Source organism: Alosa alosa, chromosome 18 (genome assembly GCF_017589495.1).
Source record: "Alosa alosa isolate M-15738 ecotype Scorff River chromosome 18, AALO_Geno_1.1, whole genome shotgun sequence".
NCBI lineage: Eukaryota > Metazoa > Chordata > Actinopteri > Clupeiformes > Clupeidae > Alosa > Alosa alosa.
The window spans coordinates 12,358,874-12,380,984 of record NC_063206.1 but is presented as its reverse complement, the minus strand read 5'-3'; the positions used below and the strand labels follow the sequence as shown (position 1 = coordinate 12,380,984).

General features: G+C 41.5%; 2 protein-coding genes across 2 annotated transcripts; both read left to right on the top strand.

The window, feature by feature from the left end:
* Nucleotides 1–7,815: 7,815 nt before the first annotated feature.
* pex13 (peroxisomal biogenesis factor 13) lies at nucleotides 7,816–11,269 on the top strand. The gene is made up of 4 exons (XM_048269766.1): nucleotides 7,816–7,958; nucleotides 8,505–9,226; nucleotides 9,486–9,608; nucleotides 10,117–11,269. The coding sequence occupies exons 1-4, from the start codon at nucleotides 7,888–7,890 to the stop codon at nucleotides 10,425–10,427; spliced, it is 1,227 nt and encodes a 408-aa protein (XP_048125723.1). The 5' UTR covers nucleotides 7,816–7,887; the 3' UTR covers nucleotides 10,428–11,269.
* A 714-nt stretch (nucleotides 11,270–11,983) lies between these two features.
* Nucleotides 11,984–19,795, top strand: sanbr (SANT and BTB domain regulator of CSR). The gene is made up of 22 exons (XM_048269092.1): nucleotides 11,984–12,294; nucleotides 12,777–12,885; nucleotides 13,129–13,279; nucleotides 13,546–13,735; nucleotides 13,881–13,974; nucleotides 14,116–14,354; nucleotides 14,655–14,713; nucleotides 14,906–15,066; nucleotides 15,180–15,266; nucleotides 15,540–15,650; nucleotides 15,891–16,014; nucleotides 16,469–16,621; nucleotides 16,789–16,937; nucleotides 17,122–17,221; nucleotides 17,301–17,333; nucleotides 17,453–17,552; nucleotides 17,695–17,783; nucleotides 17,883–17,911; nucleotides 18,147–18,220; nucleotides 18,512–18,600; nucleotides 18,811–18,902; nucleotides 19,283–19,795. Exons 3-22 carry the CDS (start codon nucleotides 13,130–13,132, stop codon nucleotides 19,317–19,319), a joined length of 2,160 nt encoding a protein of 719 aa, XP_048125049.1. The 5' UTR covers nucleotides 11,984–12,294; nucleotides 12,777–12,885; nucleotide 13,129; the 3' UTR covers nucleotides 19,320–19,795.
* The last annotated feature ends 2,316 nt before the right edge of the window (nucleotides 19,796–22,111 follow it).

Below are 22,111 nucleotides of genomic sequence, written 5' to 3'. Positions count from 1 at the left end.
AAAGCATAATGTCGGATAGTAATTCCTATTCTTTTTCTTTTTGTTCTAAATATCCTATTACTAAATGCAACTGGTCTAACTACAGCACCCTCCACATTTATTGGCATCCATTAAAAATAGGACTAAAAAGAGGAATAAAAATTCATCTTTTGGAAATTGATCTTAATGCCTTAATGCATCCTGATAAAGTTCACTTGGCCTTTGGAATTAAAATAGCCCCACATCATCACATACCCTTTACCACATCTCACGATTGGCATGGGGTACTTTCCATAAGATCATCATCTCTTAATGAAAAATCAAACCAGCTATGAGGCTAACTGAAATAAAAACCATGTCAATAGGTATGGTGAAGGGTATGTGATGATGTGGGGCTATTTTAATTCCAAACGCCAAGGGAACTTTATCAGGATTCATATTCTGGATCCATTAAATAACTGGCCTTTAAAAATAAAAATATGCCTGCCTCTATGGGAATTTAACATAGGGGTATGTATACTTAAGATCCCTGTTTTTTGAGGAAAAACATTTATTTATTTATGATATTATTCATTCACAACGAAAATTGGTGTCCTTAAAGGTTGGATTTTAAGGGCATTAAGGGCATTAAGATCAATCTGGGCATTAAGATCAATTTCCAAAAGATGACTTTTTATTCCTCTTTTTAGTCAACTTTAGCATGTGTATCTACAGGGTATATAAACTTATGAGCACAACTCTATATATTATATTATATTTTTACACACATGCCATAATTATTGGCACACGTTGAAAATCTCTTACACAAAATTAATGTGATCAAAGCTTTTTCCATTGATATACAACTTAATTATATGCAAGCCATCAGTATACTGAATATCATACTTTTCCTCATACCTAATCTCATCAACCTCACACTTCATCAGGATTTTTCTTTTCACCTTGTTATTTACCACACACACACACACACACACACACACCTACCCATACACATACACATACCTAATTTGGTTTCTATATGTGAAAGCCTTGCTGAGATATGAGCTCATTTCCCTAACTCACAGTGATCACAAGTCAACATATGTTTTGTGCATCCTCAGGATTTGGTCCCAAGTCCTCATACCAAGTTTGGTTTCGAAAGGTGAAAGTGTTGATAATTATAGTGCCCCTAGTGGTCAAAGGTCACTAAATTTATTGTGCGTCCACAGGATGTGGTCCTGAGTCTATGAACAAAGTTTGGTTCTGATACGTGAAAGCATTGCCGAGGTATGAGCCTACTTCCTGTGATTAAAGTGCCCCCTATGGTCAAAAGTCACCAGATTTATTGAGCCTCCTCCTAAATGGGTCCTGAGCCCATGTACCGAATTAGGTTTTGATACGTGAAAGTCTTGCTGAGATATCAGTTCACTTCCTGTTTAGCAGCTTCACCATCAATTTTGATTGGTTGTTACAGGCAACCAGTTTTGAATATGGGTCCAAAAATTAATGCATTTGTAAGGCCTGGTCTGAAAATCGGACAAACTGATTGTCATGAAAATTGGACAAACTTTGTGAAAACTTTTAGTGTTTTTTATCTAATCTAATATGGTGGAAGGTCCAACATGGCGGAAATTGAGTCATGATGGGGTGCTGTTCAAAGGTTAAAGGTCTCATCTCATCGTTTTTTCATTAATTTTGCAGTGGTCTGTAGTATTGATGAATGCCCTGTGAGCCGGTTTTGGTGAAAAAAATGCTGTCCTGCGTCTGTTTCATGCTGTTCTAGTTTGGTGGGGAAGGTGGGCGGGGAGGAACGACTGGATTTCGCCTCTAGTCATGAATATTAATGACATGCTAATGAATTCACCTCTGATTGGCTAACAGTACTGTGACGCTTCCTCCAGTGCATCCTCATCCGATTCTGCCTGTGCTATGCTCCATATTCAACTTTACAGTGCTAAAACCTGGCTAAAACTTCGAGTCAAAACTGTTGCACAAAATGTCTTCGAGATACAACTTCATGTGTTTGATCCTAATATTCGAGTAGGAAGAAGAACCGCTTCCTGATCGTTTGTCGGTGAACGTTGGTTTAATAGAATGGTAACAATTGCCTGTCAGCTTAAAATTTCTCCTAAAAGAGGTAAACGTTTGTGACAATCGTCATCTTGCTTTCAAGTAATAAACAGTTGGAAACGTTTTAAAATAAAGACCTATTTCTTTACACAAGTCAAAAGTGTTTGCAATCTTCCTAGTAGATATTTTACTTCACAACACAGGTAAGCACCCTAAATGCAGTTCAGCCACTGACCTAGCCTGCTAATGCTATCGGAATAGCTAGATAGTTATAGTTTGAATTCCATGATACTATCATTGAAAGACCACTTGGTCATAGCCCAATATATATATAGATCTAAATGCAAACACGCCTACCTAGCTATATTTTGCTGGAATTGTACCAGAATGCCTAAAGAAGCAGAGGATGTGTGCTGCAAGACTTCTCCGGTAATGAGAACTATGGCTTTGATAGCCTGACAATGGCAGAGGTTAGCCTACTCAAGTTGTTTTCTGTCACGTATGACAGAAAAAGTAGCCTACTATAGTATTTTGGGACTAAATATTACAGTTATCTTATAGGAATACTAGGCCTATAGTATTTGGACATACTATAGGTACTATAAGACTACTATAGAAAAACTATAGCGGTTACAGGATATTATAGTTATTAGTAGTACTTTTACAGTATGTCCCAATTATTCCTATAAGATTACTATAATATTTTGTCCCAAATACTATAAGATTCCTATACTACTTTTTCGTAAGGGGATTGCTCATGTGGTTAGAAAACATTGACCCATTGGTGGCGCTAGAGTGCCTGTGGTACAGACATAAAACTTGGGTGAAATTAATTATGGGAATTTCCCAAATCAATGTGCCACATTTCACAACTTTTTACTAGACGGTTCTATGGGCTGCCATAGACTTCCAGAGCAGAATAATAATAAGAAAAGGTACAAACACAATGGGTGATTTTGCTAACCTGACTCTTGCCAGATGAATTTCGCTCGGCGGAACGAAATTCATCTGGCGAGAGTTAGGTTATGATTTCGCAGCTTCGCTGCTAAATAAAGGAAATTATTATTGAACAAACGGGCACTACCCAAAAATGCCCTTAATTGCCATTAAGATAATGGTTAAAAAAGTTCCAATCAAATTGAACTATTACAAACTTGCCTGGAAAAGGACCCACCTTGCCCCTACGCACAGTTACAAGGATGGTAATATGGCAAAAAGTATCTGTGTTGGAGACACAGATAACATATAACTTTAGCATCTTGGGATCACCCAGTCTAAAAAAAACAAGAACCTCGATTGTCTCTTATCATTTAACTTATGCTATATTTTATTGGAAAGGGGAGGCATTACAGTGATTGAAATGGGTTGGCCAATTGTGCAACAGGGGTGGCAATTGTGGCGTGTGTTTTAACATGATCCTTATATTCTCAGAATAAATTTTGCTTCCCTTGAAGATTTGATTTTCCCCCCTAAATCTTTTCATTGTGAATTTCAGATAAATTGTCAAAAGTGATTGTATATCCTTCTTTATTATTTACCAGGGGCGTCAATAGATGTGGAGGGTACTGTAATTAATGTGATTCTGATCAGTATGGCTACTTTACACTATTTCTTGTTTTGTTTTTGGGTTTTTTACTGGCCTACACTTGCCTATGCACAGGTACTGATGCAATGGTGGTCAAGCAGTGAGTGAACATGTGTGGGTGAGCAGTGGGAGTATGTGATGGGGAAGGGGTGTAAAGCGTAAAGGTCAATATAAGTATTGCGCTCGAGAAAGCGGTTTTCACTCGCCCACTCATAACAGTGACGTGATATAGGCTATACACTTTAGAACCTTGACTCCCGTGTATCCCAAATCTCTCCCACACAAGAGTGACATCACTAAACACCTTCCTCAAAGAGTGCGCATCGGTATAGGGTCTACGGAGTGTGAGAACAGCAGTAACAACACAAACCACAGCTAACGTCACAAACCTGGCCCGCATTCAACCACTTTCACTTTGTATTAGGCAGACCCACCCAAGTCGCAGCCTAGCTAGGCTACTCAATGACTGTCACCTCTTTTTTAACTGAGAGGGGATTCTCTCAGTTTTCAGACTTTTGGTCTGCAGCGCAGGGAAAACCGCTAATAACCGAACCATTTCGACATAGACCAGGCTGCTTGGCATTTCAGGGTCTCGTCAGTGCACGGGCACCCTCTGCTGACTGTTTTATGCGCCACCATTCGTTGGATGGATGGTAGATAGATAGATAGATAGATACTTTATTGATCCCCAAGGGGAAATGCAAGGTCTCAGTATACAGACATCACACACAACATGCACTTACAGCAGAAAAAGTAGTATAAGTATATCAATATAAAAAACTCCACTGTTTTTTGGAAACTGTTTTTGAAAACTCCATAAACTAAATCAAATATCCACATAGTGTGCTTAAGAATGATCAATGAGGCGCTTGCATGCCACAGCCCATATCGTTAGAAGTCAGGGTTTTTTTGGTGGTTTTGGGTTAGGCCTATCTCTCTAACATTTTGGTTGAACTTGTAGGCCTAGGCTATATCCAGATGTTTGGATTTTGGCCATAACATACTTTTCTAGCGGGAATGTTATTCTATGATAGCCTACTTATCGGACATCCTTGTTAATGTTTTAAAGACAGGCCTAAAGGTGGTGGTACCAACATCTGACCCTGCACAACAGTAGTAGCTTAGGCCTAGCCTATAGACTATACGGATAGGCCTATTTTAACCGTCCTGTTGCGCGGTCAAATGTGACCGATTGACAATTATTTTCTCTAAAAATATTGTTGCGACCAGAGGGGGGAGACATCATTCTAGTTGAGCTAGTTAGCACAAAGGCTCATGGGACTGTTTATGGTTGAGATAAAAGTCATGTTTTAGTGTTGTTATGTGCATGTTCACTTGCCTTCTGTGGTTTCCAGTGTGTGTGTGACTGATAATAGTGTCAAGTTCATGTTAACTTTTACTAATACTTTAACCACTGAGTGTTACCCTTTGCTAAATTTTATTCAAGTACAAGTAAAAGTACAATAGTTAGATGTCTACTTAAGTAGAAATGCTTGTGAAGTACTTGAGTATCAAGAGTACAAGAGTAGCCTACATTTTCTAAATATTGCAGTAACTGCCACAGTGCTTATGTGCCCTAACCATTAACTTGTTCAGAAAATTGAAGTAGTCTGGCGAGGTGGGGCCACAGGTTGGCATATTCTGGGGATGGACCTGCTGCTCTTCATCCATTGTTTCGTCCATGGTTTCGTCTCTTATCTAAATGACTTTGGCGGAAAGCTGAAGGTGATTGCTGATAGGCTGTCCCAATCAGTGGCGCCTGCACAATCCAATCACGTTTGAGAGGGAAACAACAGACAAAGATCCTTGATTACTAGCTCCGCTTTAACCCTCTCTGCAACAGAGGCTTTCCGAGATTTTTCTTTTTTCCTTTTTTAGTAACGGGTACTCACAGTTATGGATAGAAATGTAGTGGAGTAAAGAGTACAATATTTGCCTCTCAAATGTACTTGAGTAAAGTCATGAGTACTCCCCAAAAATGATACTCGGGTAAAGTACAGATCCATCAAAACTGAGGTACTGCACACACACTGACCGTTTTTACGGTCTGAAAATGTTGATTGCTGTGTAAGATAGTGGCTCTCTACAACAGGGAACACCCTGTCCACTGCAAATAAATCAACAGAAGTGCTAGCCTAGAAATCTAGACGCGCCCCTAGCAATTACATTTGCTGCCAGGGCTGGTCAACTCTCGGTTGGCTTGTGAGCTCCAGAAATCGAAACTTAATCAGGCATTGAAATCGTGTATAGAGTCGTTTGGTGGGCTTAACATAAGGATTGATGGCAGAGTTGCAACGGTTTGGCTTGAATTCCCTGCTACTTGAAAACAAATATCCTATTGCGTCCTATTGCTATTGAGTGTGTAAATCAGGTCTTTCTACGAACACTTTTAACGCTATAGGCCTAGCCTACTTTATGGCAAAATATTTTTTTATTTATAAACTAAACTGTCGGTCATTAAGAAAACATAATGATTGTGTCGTTGTAGCTTTTTGCAACGTTCATTTTATACGACCTATCACTCCCGTGGCTGCCTGCACTTTCACTGTCTTCACGGCTGCAACTTTCGCACTCGTTTGTGCTCTTTAGCGGCATGTTCATCAGGTCCCGGGACGGCCGTCTGAGCCTCCATGGACCATGTCAACAATGAATGAAATTAGCTTATTATCATAGCCTGGGTAGCGCCACCCAGGCTATTATTATCAATGAGTGTTATCAATTTGAGCGAGTGCTACATTTTTTTCTAAAGATACAGGGCTGCTGCAGACAATGAGCTGCCAACCACCATAATAGCAACCCAAAATAATGAACTTGCTGTCCTTATAAAAAATAGAAAATAAAAAGGTCTCGGCATGCACATTCTTGGTCCATAGTTCAGTGACAATAGGCTACTCAAGTCAATAAAGCAATTTGCGCAAATTGTCAGTCTAGTAGCCTACACTTGAACACACTGGACAAGAATATCCAGTCTACTAGCACGCATAGACATTTTATAACCATTTGCTTAAGTTGTTCAATTTACATTTTAATCCAACATACTGTGATATTAGAAGGATAGGCATTGACATTATGGATGAAAAGGGGGAAAACACCGTATGATGATGATTCAATAACAGTTCATCATGACTCCCTGTCAAGCCTTGATCGCACAATGCATGATGCATCAGACTGAACTAATCAACACTTTAAAATGTCACGATGATCTAATCTCTAATCGATTGGTTTCTCCTGGACACCATTCGCTTCAGTTATGCGGAAGGTATCCAGTTTGGTTCTGGCTGTAGTAACGTTAGCTGGCTAGCAAGCTTCGGAGGAGTGATGATCTTGCTGTATATACAGCTGAATTAATTGCAATATGGTTGGCGTTATTATGGGTGGAGGAGTATAGATCTAAAAGTGTAGCAATATGGTCTGACTCAAGTTCAGCTTTATTAAGTATAAGGAATGTACATTCTGAATCCAGGCAGGATAATATATATGAGATAGTGCATTTGGTAAATAGGTTAACCAATTCAGGAGTCAGCATCCTTCTGGGGTGGGTTCCAGCCCATGTAGGAGTAGTGGGGAATGAAGTGGCAGACAAGTATGCTAAACAGGCAACAAAACAAAACAGTATAGGTATTCAGGTACAATATAGCAAAGCTGAAATTAAAAACATGATTAAAGCTAAGAATAAGGAAATATGGCAATATTTATGGGATAATGAAGTTACAGGCAGGCATCTGTATTCAATTCAAAAGAATGTAGGATGGAGTAGGAGTACCAGCAGAAACAAACAGGAGGATATTGTGTCAAGAATGAGGTATGGGCATACAGGGTTGAACAGCACACTAGTTCTAATGAGAAAGCATGCTGATGGTTACTGTGAGTGTGGCATTCAAGAAACCGCAGAACATGTCATAGCACAGTGTCCTAAATTCCAACAGGAACGACAGACACTTATAGAGCAGCTAGCACAAGAAAAAATAAGTCTGGACATAACAGATATACTGGACATAACAGTTTTAGATGTGTTTTTTTCAAGAAAACAACAGGTTTATTCCATAGAATTTAGGGGAACACTGTTTTAGATGTGTTTTCAATATTTGAAAACAACAGGTTTATTCCATAGAATTTAGAGGGATGTAGTATTCAGACCCACACTCCTATTCAGAAGGTGGCGGTAATGCACCTAAAAGCTGTTTGCCAACCGCCAAAGAAAAAAAGAAGAAGAAGAAGCTTCGGAGGATCAGGGTTCTTGATAATTAGATTATTTTTCACAACCATTTCGAACGATGTCACAGCCTCCTCCTAAACCTTGGGAGAGACGGATTCCTGGAGCAGTTAATGCACCTCTGCACTATCGGTAAGTATCAATTCACTTCCTAGAAAATACCCAACGTGACTACTTAGCGGCACTCAATAGTAAGTTAGCTTGGAAGCTAGCTAGCTGTAGTAACAATTCCTAGCGGCCTGTTTTGTTTACTTGCATTGACGGCAATTGTAGCTGCTCAACTAGGTCTATGCTAGTGTACGTGTCTATTTAATGACCTTATGAAAGGCCTATTATTTTTCAATTTCAAGAACTATTTGCAGTTTTGAATTGTAACATCAGGTGATTAGCCACACTCCCTAGATGGGATCCTAAGATATTTTTTCTGTTTTTCGTGTTGTACATGCAATCCTTTTGACTATAATATATATATATATATATATATATATATATATATATATATATATATATTAGTAGTACTAATTAGTATTACGTTCTGGTCAGATAATCATTGTTCAGCACAAGTGGTGTTGACTGCGACAAAAACTAATTTGTGATTTTAACTGTTCGCAATAACATTATGTAATAGCCTGCGCACACTGATGTTCAAGTTACCATAATGTTACACCTCTACTCTAGTTCCACAGACTTTGGACATGGGTCACCTACGCCGATAGGTCCGTCCACTTCAGTCCCCCCTGGTCTGACACGGGTCGCACCTCCGTTGCCGCCAAGACCTGTCCAGCAGTCCTACCGCCCAACTTTCGGCTCCTATCCATCATCTTACGGCCACTATGGTACCTCCATGTATGGTGGCTACAGTCCATACGGCTATGGAGGGTATGGAATGAGTGGAGGTGCTCTGGGTTACAGTCGCTTTGGCATGGAGGAGACACAGCCTAGCCGCTTCGTCCAACAGGCGGAGGAGAGTAGCCGCGGGGCCTTTCAGTCGATCGAGAGTATAGTCCACGCCTTCTCATCTGTGAGTATGATGATGGACGCCACCTTTTCAGCTGTATACAACAGTTTCCGTGCTGTACTGGATGTAGCCAACCACTTTTCCCGACTGCGAGCACACTTTGCCAAAGTACTGTCAGCCTTTGCGCTGGTGCGCACGTTGCGCTACTTGTACCGTCGACTACAGAGGCTTCTAGGACTACGACGCGACGCAGAGGTGGAGGATCTTTGGGCCGACAGTGAGGCCACATCTACTATTGCCCTTTCATCAGGTGGAGCAAGGAGTGAACCTCGGGGCGACTCAGTGAAGTCGTGGCCCATCTTCCTGTTCTTTGCAGTGGTCCTTGGAGGCCCTTACCTGATCTGGAGGCTTCTACGGTCTGCCGAGGGGGCAGAGGAAACAGGTGCAAACCTTTTGGAGTGATGTTGTATGAAAATAATTGTTTCACATCCATGCAGCTTGACCATGTTTTATTGTTGCTGTAACATTTTTTTCTGACAGAATAGGACACTGTTTTATTTAAAAATAGAAATAGTTAGCTCCTACATGTGTAGTGAAAACAAGTACACACAGACAAAAAGTTCAGGACCTGCAAAAAAATAAGGGACATTAGAGCATAGCAGTTCACTCTCAAGATGTTTAATTTAGAAATTTCATTCCAGCCACCAACTGGGCGAATGGAGAGGATGACCATGTTGTGGCCCGAGCAGAGTTTGACTTCACAGCTGCCTCTGAGGAGGAGCTCTCCTTTCAGACTGGAGACATGCTCAACCTTGCACCCAAAGGTAAGGACGAGGGTGGCAGTGTGTGGCAGCATGTGTTTTTGTAAATCTCAGTCACCTCATTTTGTTTCATTGCCCTCGAGAATGATTGTCATACCTTAGAAAAGCAAACAAATCTCAGTCAACCTCAAGGGCGGTTCACATTGTACGCGCAAGTGGCAGCGCTGCGCTATGAAACCCATGATTGTCAGTGGCTTGTGTGCGCAAGAACTGGCCTGCATTTTGCCGCTCTTGCGCTTGCCGCGGTCAAAGTTGAACCATGTTGAACTTTGACTGCAGCACACTGTAAATTATAGGTCTTTTACACTGAGCCTGGCAGCAACCACAACAAAAAAAATTCGGACATTACCTCAACCAAGAGCAACCTAGTGGCGAGCGCAGCGCATGTGAACCTGGCCTCAGGGATGTCCTTCATCTGAAACAGTGTTTTTTTTTATATTATGTTTTATATGCTCCCATCTTGTCTTCCTTCTCTGCCCCCACCCCCTCTCCCTCTTTTCCACACCTGCAGAGCAACAGCCTCGAATTCGTGGCTGGTTGCTGGCCAGCTTGGATGGCCAGATCACAGGCCTGGTCCCTGCCAACTACGTGAAGGTCCTTGGCAAGAGGAGGGGTAGGAGGCATGCGGAGCTGGAGAGGCTGGCTCAGCAGCAACAGCAGGCCCCCCAGCCAGGTCTGGCCTCTGCCACTGGCACCAACCCCACCACGGTGCTGCCGCAAACTTGCCCGGAAGAGATGTTGGAGTCAGTATTCCGGGAAACGCCGGCCCCGTGTGCCCCTGCCTCAGTAGTCATGATGTCAGAAAAGATGGATCTGCTGTAGGAACGTGTGGTTGTGTGTGCTTAGTGTGCGGAATGCACTATAGAATGTATTGGAAGCCCTGTGTGTGGTTTCACTTCATTCCCTGTCGCCAGATCAGGTGACTTGTGTTCCCGTGTCCATGTCCTAGTAGTGGGAGTGGGAGAATCCAACTGTATGTGGCTGCACTGCAACGTAGTTAGGCCCCTCACTGATGCTGGTACATGACACAGTCCCACAACCATGCTTTATTGCCCAGTGAACATTATCTACAGAAACAAACGTGTATTCAATGACAATTATTTTATGCGTTTGTCGTTTTATATACGGCTGTGATTAACATTGCGGTCATGATATTGTGGAAGCATACAATTAGTCAGAACAAAGCCATAACATGTCAAATCATTATGTGCCCTCATAACACATGTTCAGTTATCGGGTTTGTTGATCAAGTAAGCAAGGAAGGAGATGTTAATGTTCTTTTGCTTGTTATGAAATAGTTGAAAACATCATTAACGTGTACCCCTGGTCATAAATAAGGAATGTTCCAAGAATTCCGTTGTTAATACTGCAACAGCCTCATATTGTGTAGGTCTACTCTATGATATTTCAAGGGCGTACTGTGGAACCACATTATGTGTACCAGTTTAGATTGATGGCTTTTCTTGCTAACCCATTTGAGTGTGATGTATGAGTAAAACCATTTTATGCTTTTACATCCCTTCATTTTGAATCCTTCCTGAAAATATGCACTTTTTTTCTGCAGTTATTTCATTTTTGCCTGTTAATTCTTCTTGATACATTTACAACTATCTAATTATGTACATATTAGCCAATATTTTGGGAATAAAAATGTCCATAATCTATCTTGTCTGAATGTGACCCCAGTGATTTCTCTATGTTAAATAAAAATAACCAGGCATCTGTCAGGAGTCCTGCTGCCAGTTTCATCCTGAAAGCAGGTTGCTAGCATAATCCATATTTAACACTAAATACTTCAATTGACTTCAATGAGCCTAGCTTGACATCATCAAAAGATCTGGTGACAGTCATACTATTCTTAAAACTATCACAATATGATGGGTTTTTAGCAAGTAGCCTAAAATAATCCATTGTCTATGCTGTGGTGTAGCCCACCAACTCCATATAAAAGAGTATAGGCCCTACTGTTCACATGCAGCTGTAGGCCTATATGACTTTTTCTGAACTAAACTGTTAAAATCTGTAATCTAGTGATGATAAACCCTAATGAACGAATGGTTTTGTAACAAACCAAGTTAACCAGGAAGAAGAAAGGGTGATCTGTGAATTAAGCAAAACTGCCTCTGATGACTTGCAATGAAGTTATGGGGTTTAACTAACTCGTATAATACGGCCATCTAGCGGTAATACAAGCAATTTGTGAGGTTTTACTTTCACCAGCAGATGGTGGTGTTGCCAAAACATATAGTGGCATCGTGAGTTGGTAGAAGCTTTTGTAAAAGCTTGTTTGAGACTACATTTATGGGAGGTATACGTAATACAAAAGGGAGGGAGGGAGGTATACAAAAGCAATGCCACTCTTAAGCCATATGTGAGTTCATGACTTCATGACCTTGCATGCGTCCAGCTTCAGGTCAACATTTGAAGAGCGCTTTTGCAAAAGCGGACCATAACAAGCAAATGTACAGATCATCACTGGCACGAAGGTAACGTCAGCAAGGGCTGATTGTTCAAGAAAATAAAGTCGGAGCAGGAGAGGATAGGAGGATGGTAGTGGAGGTCATGCTGTCACCAAGCAACGAGGACGCACATTGCACCTGCTGCACTGCGGCACCGGAAGTGCACGAGCAAAGGATAGATTGAACAACTAGATGATGCTACGCCCGCCTAAGCTTTCTCCACAGTCCAAGTAAGCTGTCCCCTTTCTCAGAGTGGCAATGATTGCGTCTCTTACCCGTACATCAATTTTGGCACTTTGTCAGTTTTCTTGATGGGAGGAGGTTGGCCGCTGCTGCAGTAGCTAGCTATTTAGATTTTTGCTCAGAACCGACTTCTTTGATAGTAACGTTACCATACAGCAGCGGCGCTACTTGTAGTTTGCTAACTTAGCTAGTTAATGAATGCTCACATGGGTGTCTAGTCATTCATTGAAACTACGAAAGCTTCCACTCAAAGAATAAGACATGTTTGTAATTAACTTTTCAACATAGTATTATGATGGTCTTAATTTTGGGCTGTCAACGTAGCTGTCGATTAACGTTACTGATTCTCAGTAGCTAGCTATATTATCTTAACGTTGGTACGCCAACAAGCTCTTACTATAAGTTGTTTTTGTCTTCCGCTGAGCGACGTAACTTAGCATTTGTTACAAATTGTTACATGTTACTTTAGAAAAAAAGCTGGCCTCCCCACCGGCGCACCGAAGAAGTAAGGTTATCTGATGACAGCATCCGACAGACGAGGGACGTTGTTGCAATAAAACATCCACTAGAATAAGCAAGTAAGTCAAGATAGCTCACTCAGCCATGAGCACACATTTATTTATCTTTTGAAGATATGATGGCAGCAGTTTTGAGTTTGATTTAGATTCGCAAAACTGGTCTAGGCTATGCTTAAACCGTCTGATTAACAATGTCGAAGAGTGGCAGTGTTACAAAACTATGTCCGTTGCACTGCAGGGCTACGCTCTGCTCCTTTTGTATTATTACACAGTTACAATCATTTAAATATGTATCCCTCTCAGAATGAGTCGTCTGTGCTCAGTCAACAACAATTTCCCATATGACAACAACACACTGGTCCTGGACATGGTGCTCAGCTCTCTCTGGGGAATGCCACAGCCCATTAACTGGGAGAGTGTGGCTAAGCTGGTCCCTGGTTTTACACCGAAGGAGGTAAATGTAGCTTCCAACTTCCAAATCTTGCCATATTACTAGTTAGGGAGTAGTAGTCACTTGCAACTACCTTTTCTACAGTCCTTATTTATCTAATTTAGTAAAACAACCTTTATCCGGTGCACTAGCCTCTTATGGAGGGTGGTGCCAAGAGATCATATAAAAGTACAGTATGTGTTTTACTTAATATTTAAATGGATTCAGACATGTTAATGTTATGAGATATATCCCCTTTGTTTCCCATATTCATTTTCTCCTGTGTGTAGTGTGCGCGTAGGTTCGAGGAGCTAAAAAACACTGGCAGTTTCCCTCTTGTGGATGAGCAGTGTAACCCACTGACGGTGGGTGGGAGCTCACCATCAGACACTCTCTCCTCCTACATCAAGTCGTCTCTGCTGGAGCTGACAGGAGACACAGGAGACGCACGTGCCAACCAGAGCACCATCTCAGTTTCAGGTGGGCATTTACAAGATGTGTCAGGGAAGCATTAGCCAGCAATCACATGGGAAATAAGAGATGGCATCTTTATGGTGTGTCCAAAATATAAGACTCTTGAGCACCATTCCTGGCTTTACCGGAAGATTCTGTGGTTTGTGCACAGGCCTTACGGTTTTACCCTCTGGGAGAGGATCAGCGGCTGAAACCGAGAGCAATGTGGAGTCTGAAGAGGGAGAGAGGGTGAACAGTGGGAAGAGGTAAGGCTGGCTGGCTGTAGCTGGGGCATGTCAGGAACATCAGCTACTAATGCTAACAGCTAATAGCAATGTCATAGTTTGAAGGTGAGTCCCTGTTTGTACTAAGTTTACAGTGCTAAGAGTTTAATTCTCCCCTCACAGCCATAACATGGTCATCCACGTGTGCGATGAGGCTAAGAATCTGAAGCAGGACTTTGTGTGCCCTCGGGATCTGCTGATCAGTGAGATGCGCTACTTCGCAGAGTACCTGTCAGTGGACCCCCAGCGCTGGGAGGAGGTGGACATCTCAGTGCACTGTGATGTGCAGATTTTCGACTGGCTCATGAACTATGTCAAGAGGAATGCCGACACCGAGAGTCACCACGAGAGGCCCAAGCTCGGTAAAACTCAACTCAAGCTTATGGGGGGTTTTTTTCACTCACAAATGCCTGTGTGTGTGTGTGTGTGCGTGTGTGTGTTTGGGGTGGGGGGGGGTTCTCCTGTTCATATAAACAGTGCTCATTTTAGGTGGTTGTCAGTGCTTGGTTTATTTATCCATGTCTGGTAGTGCTGTGCAGGGTGGGGTCGTGACCCGTGTTGTGTGTTGTTCTGGTGTAGGAGCTTGTGGTGGTGTGTGTCATGCGGGCTCTACTTTTGGCCATCTGTCACGTGGTGGGTTTTGTGGTGTTTGTTGGTTACAGAACCCAGCAATGTGATCTCAATCCTGATCTCCTCTGAATTCTTGAAGATGGATACATTAGTAAGTGTGGTGATGTGAAGCCATTGTGATCTTGTGTTCATGGCATGCTGCATGCATGGTGGCCATAAATGTGAGTTATATTATTGAGGTATGGTGCTGTGTCAGCATGTTAATGTAGAAGGTGTTTGTCTTGGTATTTCAACAAGAAGGTGTTATAGACAGTTACAACAATTGTTTCTTTTCCTGACTTAGGTTGAAGATTGTATTCAGTTCTGTCACAAAAACATGAGTGCCATTGTAGCGACACCCTGCAATATGAACTGCATCAACAGCAACCTGGCTGCACGCATAGCTGACCTCTTCAGTCATAACGAAGCAGATGAGATTAAGGACAAAAAGGACAAATTCAAAAGGTAACTTTTGAATTTCCTTTCCATTCCCAACAATATCATGGTTTTGATGTTATGGGAATATATATTTTTTGTAAATTATCCTTATCAATAAATGGGCATGATATCTCTTGAAGCAAATTATTTCAGAAGAAAATTGAGAGGCTCTTCGAACCTGATCGTGAGAACTCCGACTCACCAGGAAGTGCTGCCTCTCTGTACAGGTCAGACAAGCATCGCCGGTAGTTAGATTGAATCATCACTTTCACTTACTACTGTTACTACTACTGGAGCCTGACTACTATGTATGAAATAATATATAAATAAAAAAAATCAACTTGCACTCCAAAACAGCTCCAGTTAATAAATGAATGTGCGTAATGTTTTCAAGGCACATTGCTCTATTTCACTTTAACTTGCACCCAAACAATAGTGTTATGGGGATATGCGTGTTCTCTCTTCAGTTTTATTTTACTACTTTGTGTGTCCCTTCCCAGATGTGGTCTCTGCCACAAACTTTTGACCAAGGACACAGAGAGGAAAATCCCTTGTGTCCCAGGGAAAATCAACATCGACCCTCGTGGCAACATTATATACACTCACACCAGGTGAACAAGACCCTCAGCAGCCTTTTAAGTCTTCATAGTAAAAGTGTGTTCCTGTTGTCCTGCTGTTTTTCCAGTTAAACCAAATGCTGTGGCAGAGTCTATGCCTATGATTGTCCTTTGAAGAGGCAGAATTAGGTGTGAAGTTTTGGTCCTTAATTTTCTTCAGGATCAATAAAGTATCTCTATCTATCTATCTATCTATCTATCGATCTATCTATCAATCGATCGTGTGGTCTTCAGGCACAAAGGCTGGGAGATCCATGACTTCCTGAATGGTTTGTATGAGGAGCTTAAGTCATGGGTGCTGGTCTACTGGAGGATCTGGGGAACCATCAACTCCCTCACCTGCTCTTGTTGTAAACAGGTGAGCATATTGTCAAAGTACACAAGACTGGTTGGTTTAGTCAGTTTACAGCCTGCAGCTGGTTTGTGGAAAGTTTTTTTTTTCATGATGCTATTACCAGTAAATAAAGTTATTATAAATCGATAAATTACACTGTTTTATCTGATGATCTTTAACCAAAGTCAGAATTTATTTGTCAGCTTTATGTGCCTTATGACTCAGCGAAGTTTAGCATTTATGTGCCTTATGACTCAGCGAAGTTTTGCATTTATTTCATAAAAAGAAGAATGCTTGCAGTTATTTTTTTATCAGCAGTTTTTAACTGAATAAAGACCACACATTGTCCTTATCATAACTAAATACAAAAAAGATAAATACCGGTACTACATTATTTTTGTTTTTGTTATGTTTTTCCTTGTATCCTGGTATTGTACTGTGTTGACAAAGCAGCTGTGTCTTATATCTCTCTGAACAGACGTTTTTATGCACTGAGCTGTCCCACTGCAAATATCACCCGGAGGTGGTGGTGTATGCAGGCATAGGGGCAGAGCAGGCCTGGCATGGTACGGGCATCTACCCCTGCTGCAACCAGAGAGTGCTGCGCTTCGACCCCACATGCATGCCCAAGGTATGTCTGCACGCCCCCATGCCAACTTCCATGCCAGTCAGGCTATTTCTAGAAGTAGTCGGAGGAGAGTGTACTCATGCGGACCTTGTTTGACGTTTAATTCTGCTACTGGGCCTGTGGAGAGCCAACCAGCCAATGCGTGTGAGTGTGGGTTGTGTTGTGTTCAGGGTTGTAGGATGCGGGATCATGTTGTTGGTGCCGCGGATGGTGGTGACTGCAGCAGCCATCCGGTGAGTACAGCACAGACGCGACTGCTTGATGACCTCCTGCTTCACATGGATGCTGTGTGTATGACCCCTGCCCCACAACCTGAGAGGTGAGGGACAAATTTACCCCAAATCCATACTTATGAACCCCATTTCCCTAACATAAGCAGATATCCGTATGTACACATGCCTCCCTTGATACTGCATCCGAGTAAGATAATCAAAGTATAAAATGATCCATATAGCTGCCTTATTTATCACATACTTAGAACTGTGTGTGTGTGTGTGCTGTAGTCCTGTGGAGTCACCTCCAGTGGAAGAGAAAGCAACAGACTGCGACATCCTTTTGGAGCCAGGTGTCCTGTCCTGTCTTAGAACAGGAGAACTCACTGCTGTGAGTACTCCTCTCAACCGCACTTGACATGCTATATTAATGGTTGATTGGTTTAAAACTTTTTTTTTTTTTTTTACAGTTTTCATTGCTGAAAAACTGGAATCTGCAGTTGGTTCGTGAAAAGAATTTCTCCCCCCCCCCCCCAATATGGCATTAAAGAAATAAATGTAGCGTGGATTCTGCCGTGTGTTGTGTCTGTCCTGTGTTTGATATAAATGTATCATCCTGCAGCGTCCTCAGTCTCTGCTCTCTGAGGATGAAGACTACACCACAGGGTCAGAGGTCACTGAAGATGAGGTTGGGGATGAAGAGGAGGTTTCAAAGAAGCAAGGTCATTTGCCTTTACAATGAGTGGCCAGTAGATGGCATCAGTCTTTTGCTTACATTTTTATATTTTATAATGCAGACATTGCTATGTTAAAATATTATTGTCACTAAAGTTTTTTTTATTTTTTATTTTTCATCCCGACTAGCTGCAAAGAAAGCAAGGAAATCAAACAAACCACTGAAGAGGCAGGTCTCCTCACCCAACTTTCAGCGCAAAGAGAAGAGTGTAGAGAAGGTGTGTCTCCTGTCTCCCACTCTTTCCAATGTGTGTACTGTACGCTGTTGGCCAGCGAAATATAGCCCTGACCATTTCCTTTGTTTTTGTTACGAACAGGCTGCCTCACGAGATTCCACTCCATTTACGTGAGTACACGCATAAGTCATGCACTATGATCATTCTGTCAAATCCTGGGGGTGCAATGCATACATAACAAACGCCCTCTGAATCTTGTTCACAAGTGTCTCACTCCGCAAGTAAATGTTGTGCTTGTGATCTGTTCAATCATTCCATTCTGATCATACTTCACTTTAAAATAACTAAGATTTAATCATGCAACAAAAGCTAGCTCCCTGGAACTGAAATTTGATGTGGTTACAGTGTAAGCATCCAAAAGAGTAAATGGGACAGCTCCCGATCCATGCGGTTCAACCAGGATGCTCAGAGAGAAGACGGTATGCCTTTCACTGTGCTCTCCACCCTTGTCTGAAGTGCTACACGCTAAAATAACTGTGATGCCCTATTTTTGTCTAAATGCAATATCCATGCAGCTGTGTTGGAACAAAGTTATTAGTAGACTTTATTTATTTGCTTAGTTTAAAAAAGAAGCTCTGACAGCTATGGCAGTGATGTGATTGGCCAAAATTAGATCCTTTATTCATGTCACGTGGAGTCTTCTATTTTCAGTATCTGTAAGCTTTTGCATTGATTTGCTCCTGCTTTGCTTTCTCCAACCTGTGTCTCAGATCAACGGAGGATGGTGGAAATTATCGGACATCTCACGAAACTGAGGTTTGGTGATGTAGAACAAAACAAATCCAAGGATGTGAAAGAGGTAAACACTAAGCTCCCAAAATGGTCATCTTTGTGTTCATTTCTATATACTTACTGCCTTTAAGCATTTTTATTTTGTATTTAAGTTATGTACAAGTAATATGACTTGAACTGGGTTGCACTTGAAAGCTTCTGTGGTGGTTGTGGTCATTGAATAGCATGCAATAGCATCTTTTGGGTCTCATTACTTTTGTATGGGATGCTGTTCTAGTATGCAGGAGGAATCTACTCCAAGCTTGAGGCTCAGTTCAGGAGTGCTTCCCAAGGAAGTGGACGACATAGTAGCTCTGAGAAGACCCACAGGTACATCACATCGTAATGTAGTGTAGTGCTGAAATTATTCTCACGTGTCAGATCTCATTTTTGTCCCTTGTGTGTACCACACAGTTAGTTCCATAAGTATTTGCACGGTCACACAAGTTTTGTTATTTAGCCTCTGTACACCACCAGAATGGATCTGAAATCCAGCAATCATGATGTTTGAAGAGTAGAGTTTCAGCTTGAATTCAAGGGGTTGAACAAAAATATTGCCTTAACAGTAAAGGAATAATAGCCATTTTTATACATTAATTTATACATTGATACATTGTCATACATGTATACTGTTCCTTGTAAGCACTCTTCTGCATATACCATTACAAATTGCATTTTGTTCCATTTGTCCCCCTCCTCTTGGTCTGCAGAGCGAAGTCACGCTTCGTTCAGTCCAGACCAACATAAGAGCCGCAACATGTGGACTGGTGAAGAAAACAAGATGCTCAGCAGCAGTGCAGTCCAGATGGATCCTCCAGAGCCCCCTATCCCCTACGTCCCTCTGCCTCCTGCTCCCCTCCAGCCCCAGAGCCGCTCAGAGGCCCAATATGACGCCGTCTGGTTCGGTTCCACTTCTGGACCCGGGTCCCCAGCCTGCTTGGTCTGCAGTAGCTAAGGTAGTTCTTATCACCTGAAATAACTGGCTCTAAGTTCAACTAACATGACTGACTGATCACCTCCATTCACTTCATCAATCTCTGTGTGAGAATTTAGTATTTTATTGAGAGGGCAATGCTGTGGTGACGTGAATGAATGGTTAACCCTGATGGTCCGATGCCTGTGACTCCATCCCTACCTTCTTGTGGCATGTAGGCTTAAAACATTTGTGCAACATTGAGGCTAAAAAGAGTCTTAAAAGTCTTAAATAAAAAGTGTAAAATCAAGTTGTCTTTTGTCCATCTTCTGTTAAAATGTATTAGAGAAACATTGAAACGGTAACCATTTCTTCTTTTGTTTTCCTGTCCTCTCTGTTAAATGTAAACAGTGGTAACAAGTTGTAAACCATCAAAATCAGTTTGTTACTGATAACCTATAGTCTGTCAGTATCATAACAATGGCTTTGTTCCAAAGAATTTCTTATCACTGTCCTGCGTCTGTATCACTTTTCTAGATATTGAAAGTTTTTGGTCTTTCCAAATCCACCTGTTTAACAATGGACCTTATGCAGCAACATTCTTTCAAATATTTTCTGTATCTTATTTTTCTATTTTTGCAAGAAGAACAGTCAATTCCATATCCACCCAATGCTCTTCATCATCTTCTCTTATACTGGTGTGCTATATGATGATTCACTTAATTATGATTTGGAGGTGTGTGACTGATTGTATATTTATTCTAATAACATCCCTAAACACTATATAATGTTGTGCCGTGCATGAATTTTCTAGTTAATTTGGATAGATGAAACTAAAAAAGGCAGTAAGATGAATTTATAGGATTTACTGACAAAAAAGTAAGGAAAGCTGAGAGACTAAATAAAAAAAAAAAAAAGGTTTTACCTACAAGTAATCAGTTGTTGACGCATCATCGTAGCCTGCCACCCACAATCTTTGTCTGGTACTTGGAGAAGATCCCCCATCTGAGAGGCTCTCTTTCAGCTCTCCACGGTGATTCATCATTTTTGGGTTGTGGACTCCCCATCAGTCGGTCATGTAGGTGGTCTGGCAATACAAGCCATCTGTGCTTATTACAGGACACTGAGCGGAAATCAGAGCACGGTACACAGAGGTGTAGAGGAAAGACAGAGTACAAGAGAACTAGGTGCAAGAGCAGGTGGGTATAGATGGATTCAAGGTTGGTTGGCTCAGCAGACGGCATTGAACCTAAATGGCACTGGAAGCCAGGCTTGTACCTTAACGTGAAGACTTAGCAGAAGTTTTGAAGAGAGTACAACTAAGGCTGGGGGGGCTTGGGTTACCAGTCTGGGCCCTTGGCGCACAATACACAAATGGCCATGTGACATCACCAACTCCTGGAAAACGAGCTGGATGGTCATAGCATCCCCTTAATTCAATATCCCAAGCAAGGACTCCTGAGTACTGACAGTAAGCCAGTGTGCTATGGCTCTGCAAAGCAACTTTTATGTAAATTCTCTCCCTGTACTCCCAATGTTGATATCTTCGACCTCGGTTGGGAATAAGATCTCCTTCCAACACTGGTCTGCCTCTCGGGTGGTTTGAACTGTCCCTGTTGCCACAGAGCAAACTGATATCATGTAAGGGTACAATGAATGGCTCTTGTATTTGGTATTGGGGAACAAAGACTGGACAGAGTGAAGTGAAAAGTAGACATTGTCTCTATTCTTTGTGCAATGAACATTTGGACACATCCGGCCTTTTATGTCTGCCCTTTGTCTATTGTTCCAACCAAAGAAAGTCTTATTTGCACAAACATTATGCTTTGAATGTTTTGTATAGAAAACTGCTATCATTATACAGAAAACAATGCTCCAACTTCACTGCTTGCTGGTTGCTAATCATTATACATCATCCCAAAGAATATGATTTTCTTAGAAAAACAAATAAATAAATAAATAATAAAAATCTGTTACATTGTAGATATACCTCAACTATTAACATTCAAAATCACTGACCATGGTTGTTTTAAAGGTGCCATGTGTAAGAATTGAAGTAAAAATATCCAAAAAATTAGCTACACGCATCAAAAGAATGAGAACAAATAAGGGCGATGTCATTAAAAAAAATGACAAGGTATAGTGCTGCAGAGATATCAACCTGAATTAGCATGCTAAATTACTAGCCACAGCCCGACAGGTGTCATAATACCAGTTTCGGCCATGGGAGGCAGTATGCGGGCAACATAACCGCCAGCCAAACTGCAATACACGTGTCTCGGTTGTTACTCTGGGGTAGACCAACTCACTTTCTGGAGGTATACTGCCCCATCTTTTATGGAATGTTGAGTATGAATTGATTTTTGACAGACATTACACATGGCACCTTTAATTGATACCCACTCACAGGCTTAAAGTGCTGAAATCACAGACATTAGGGCTTTCAGATCAGCCACTAGAGAGAGCTCTTTGTTTTGGTTATAACAATGTTGGGGAGTAGGTTGCTCTGCTTTCACAACATAGACTTCCGGACTAAGCTGCACCTTCCCCCTCCCCTATTCTGTATGTTCAGTGTTAGACTTGCTCATAGGTACAATTTATAGTGTATTATTATTAATAATAATAA

Excerpts from the sequence above, each read along its gene's own strand:
- sanbr (XM_048269092.1), top strand. The coding sequence starts at position 13,130 with ATGAGTCGTCTGTGCTCAGTCAACAACAATTTCCCATATGACAACAAC. Across the intron at positions 15,067-15,179 it reads AAAAAGGACAAATTCAAAAG|CAAATTATTTCAGAAGAAAA; the intron begins GTAACTTTTGAA and ends TATCTCTTGAAG. Across the intron at positions 17,912-18,146 it reads CGAGATTCCACTCCATTTAC|TGTAAGCATCCAAAAGAGTA; the intron begins GTGAGTACACGC and ends ATGTGGTTACAG.
- pex13 (XM_048269766.1), top strand. The coding sequence starts at position 7,888 with ATGTCACAGCCTCCTCCTAAACCTTGGGAGAGACGGATTCCTGGAGCA. Across the intron at positions 7,959-8,504 it reads AATGCACCTCTGCACTATCG|TTCCACAGACTTTGGACATG; the intron begins GTAAGTATCAAT and ends CCTCTACTCTAG. Across the intron at positions 9,227-9,485 it reads CGAGGGGGCAGAGGAAACAG|CCACCAACTGGGCGAATGGA; the intron begins GTGCAAACCTTT and ends ATTTCATTCCAG.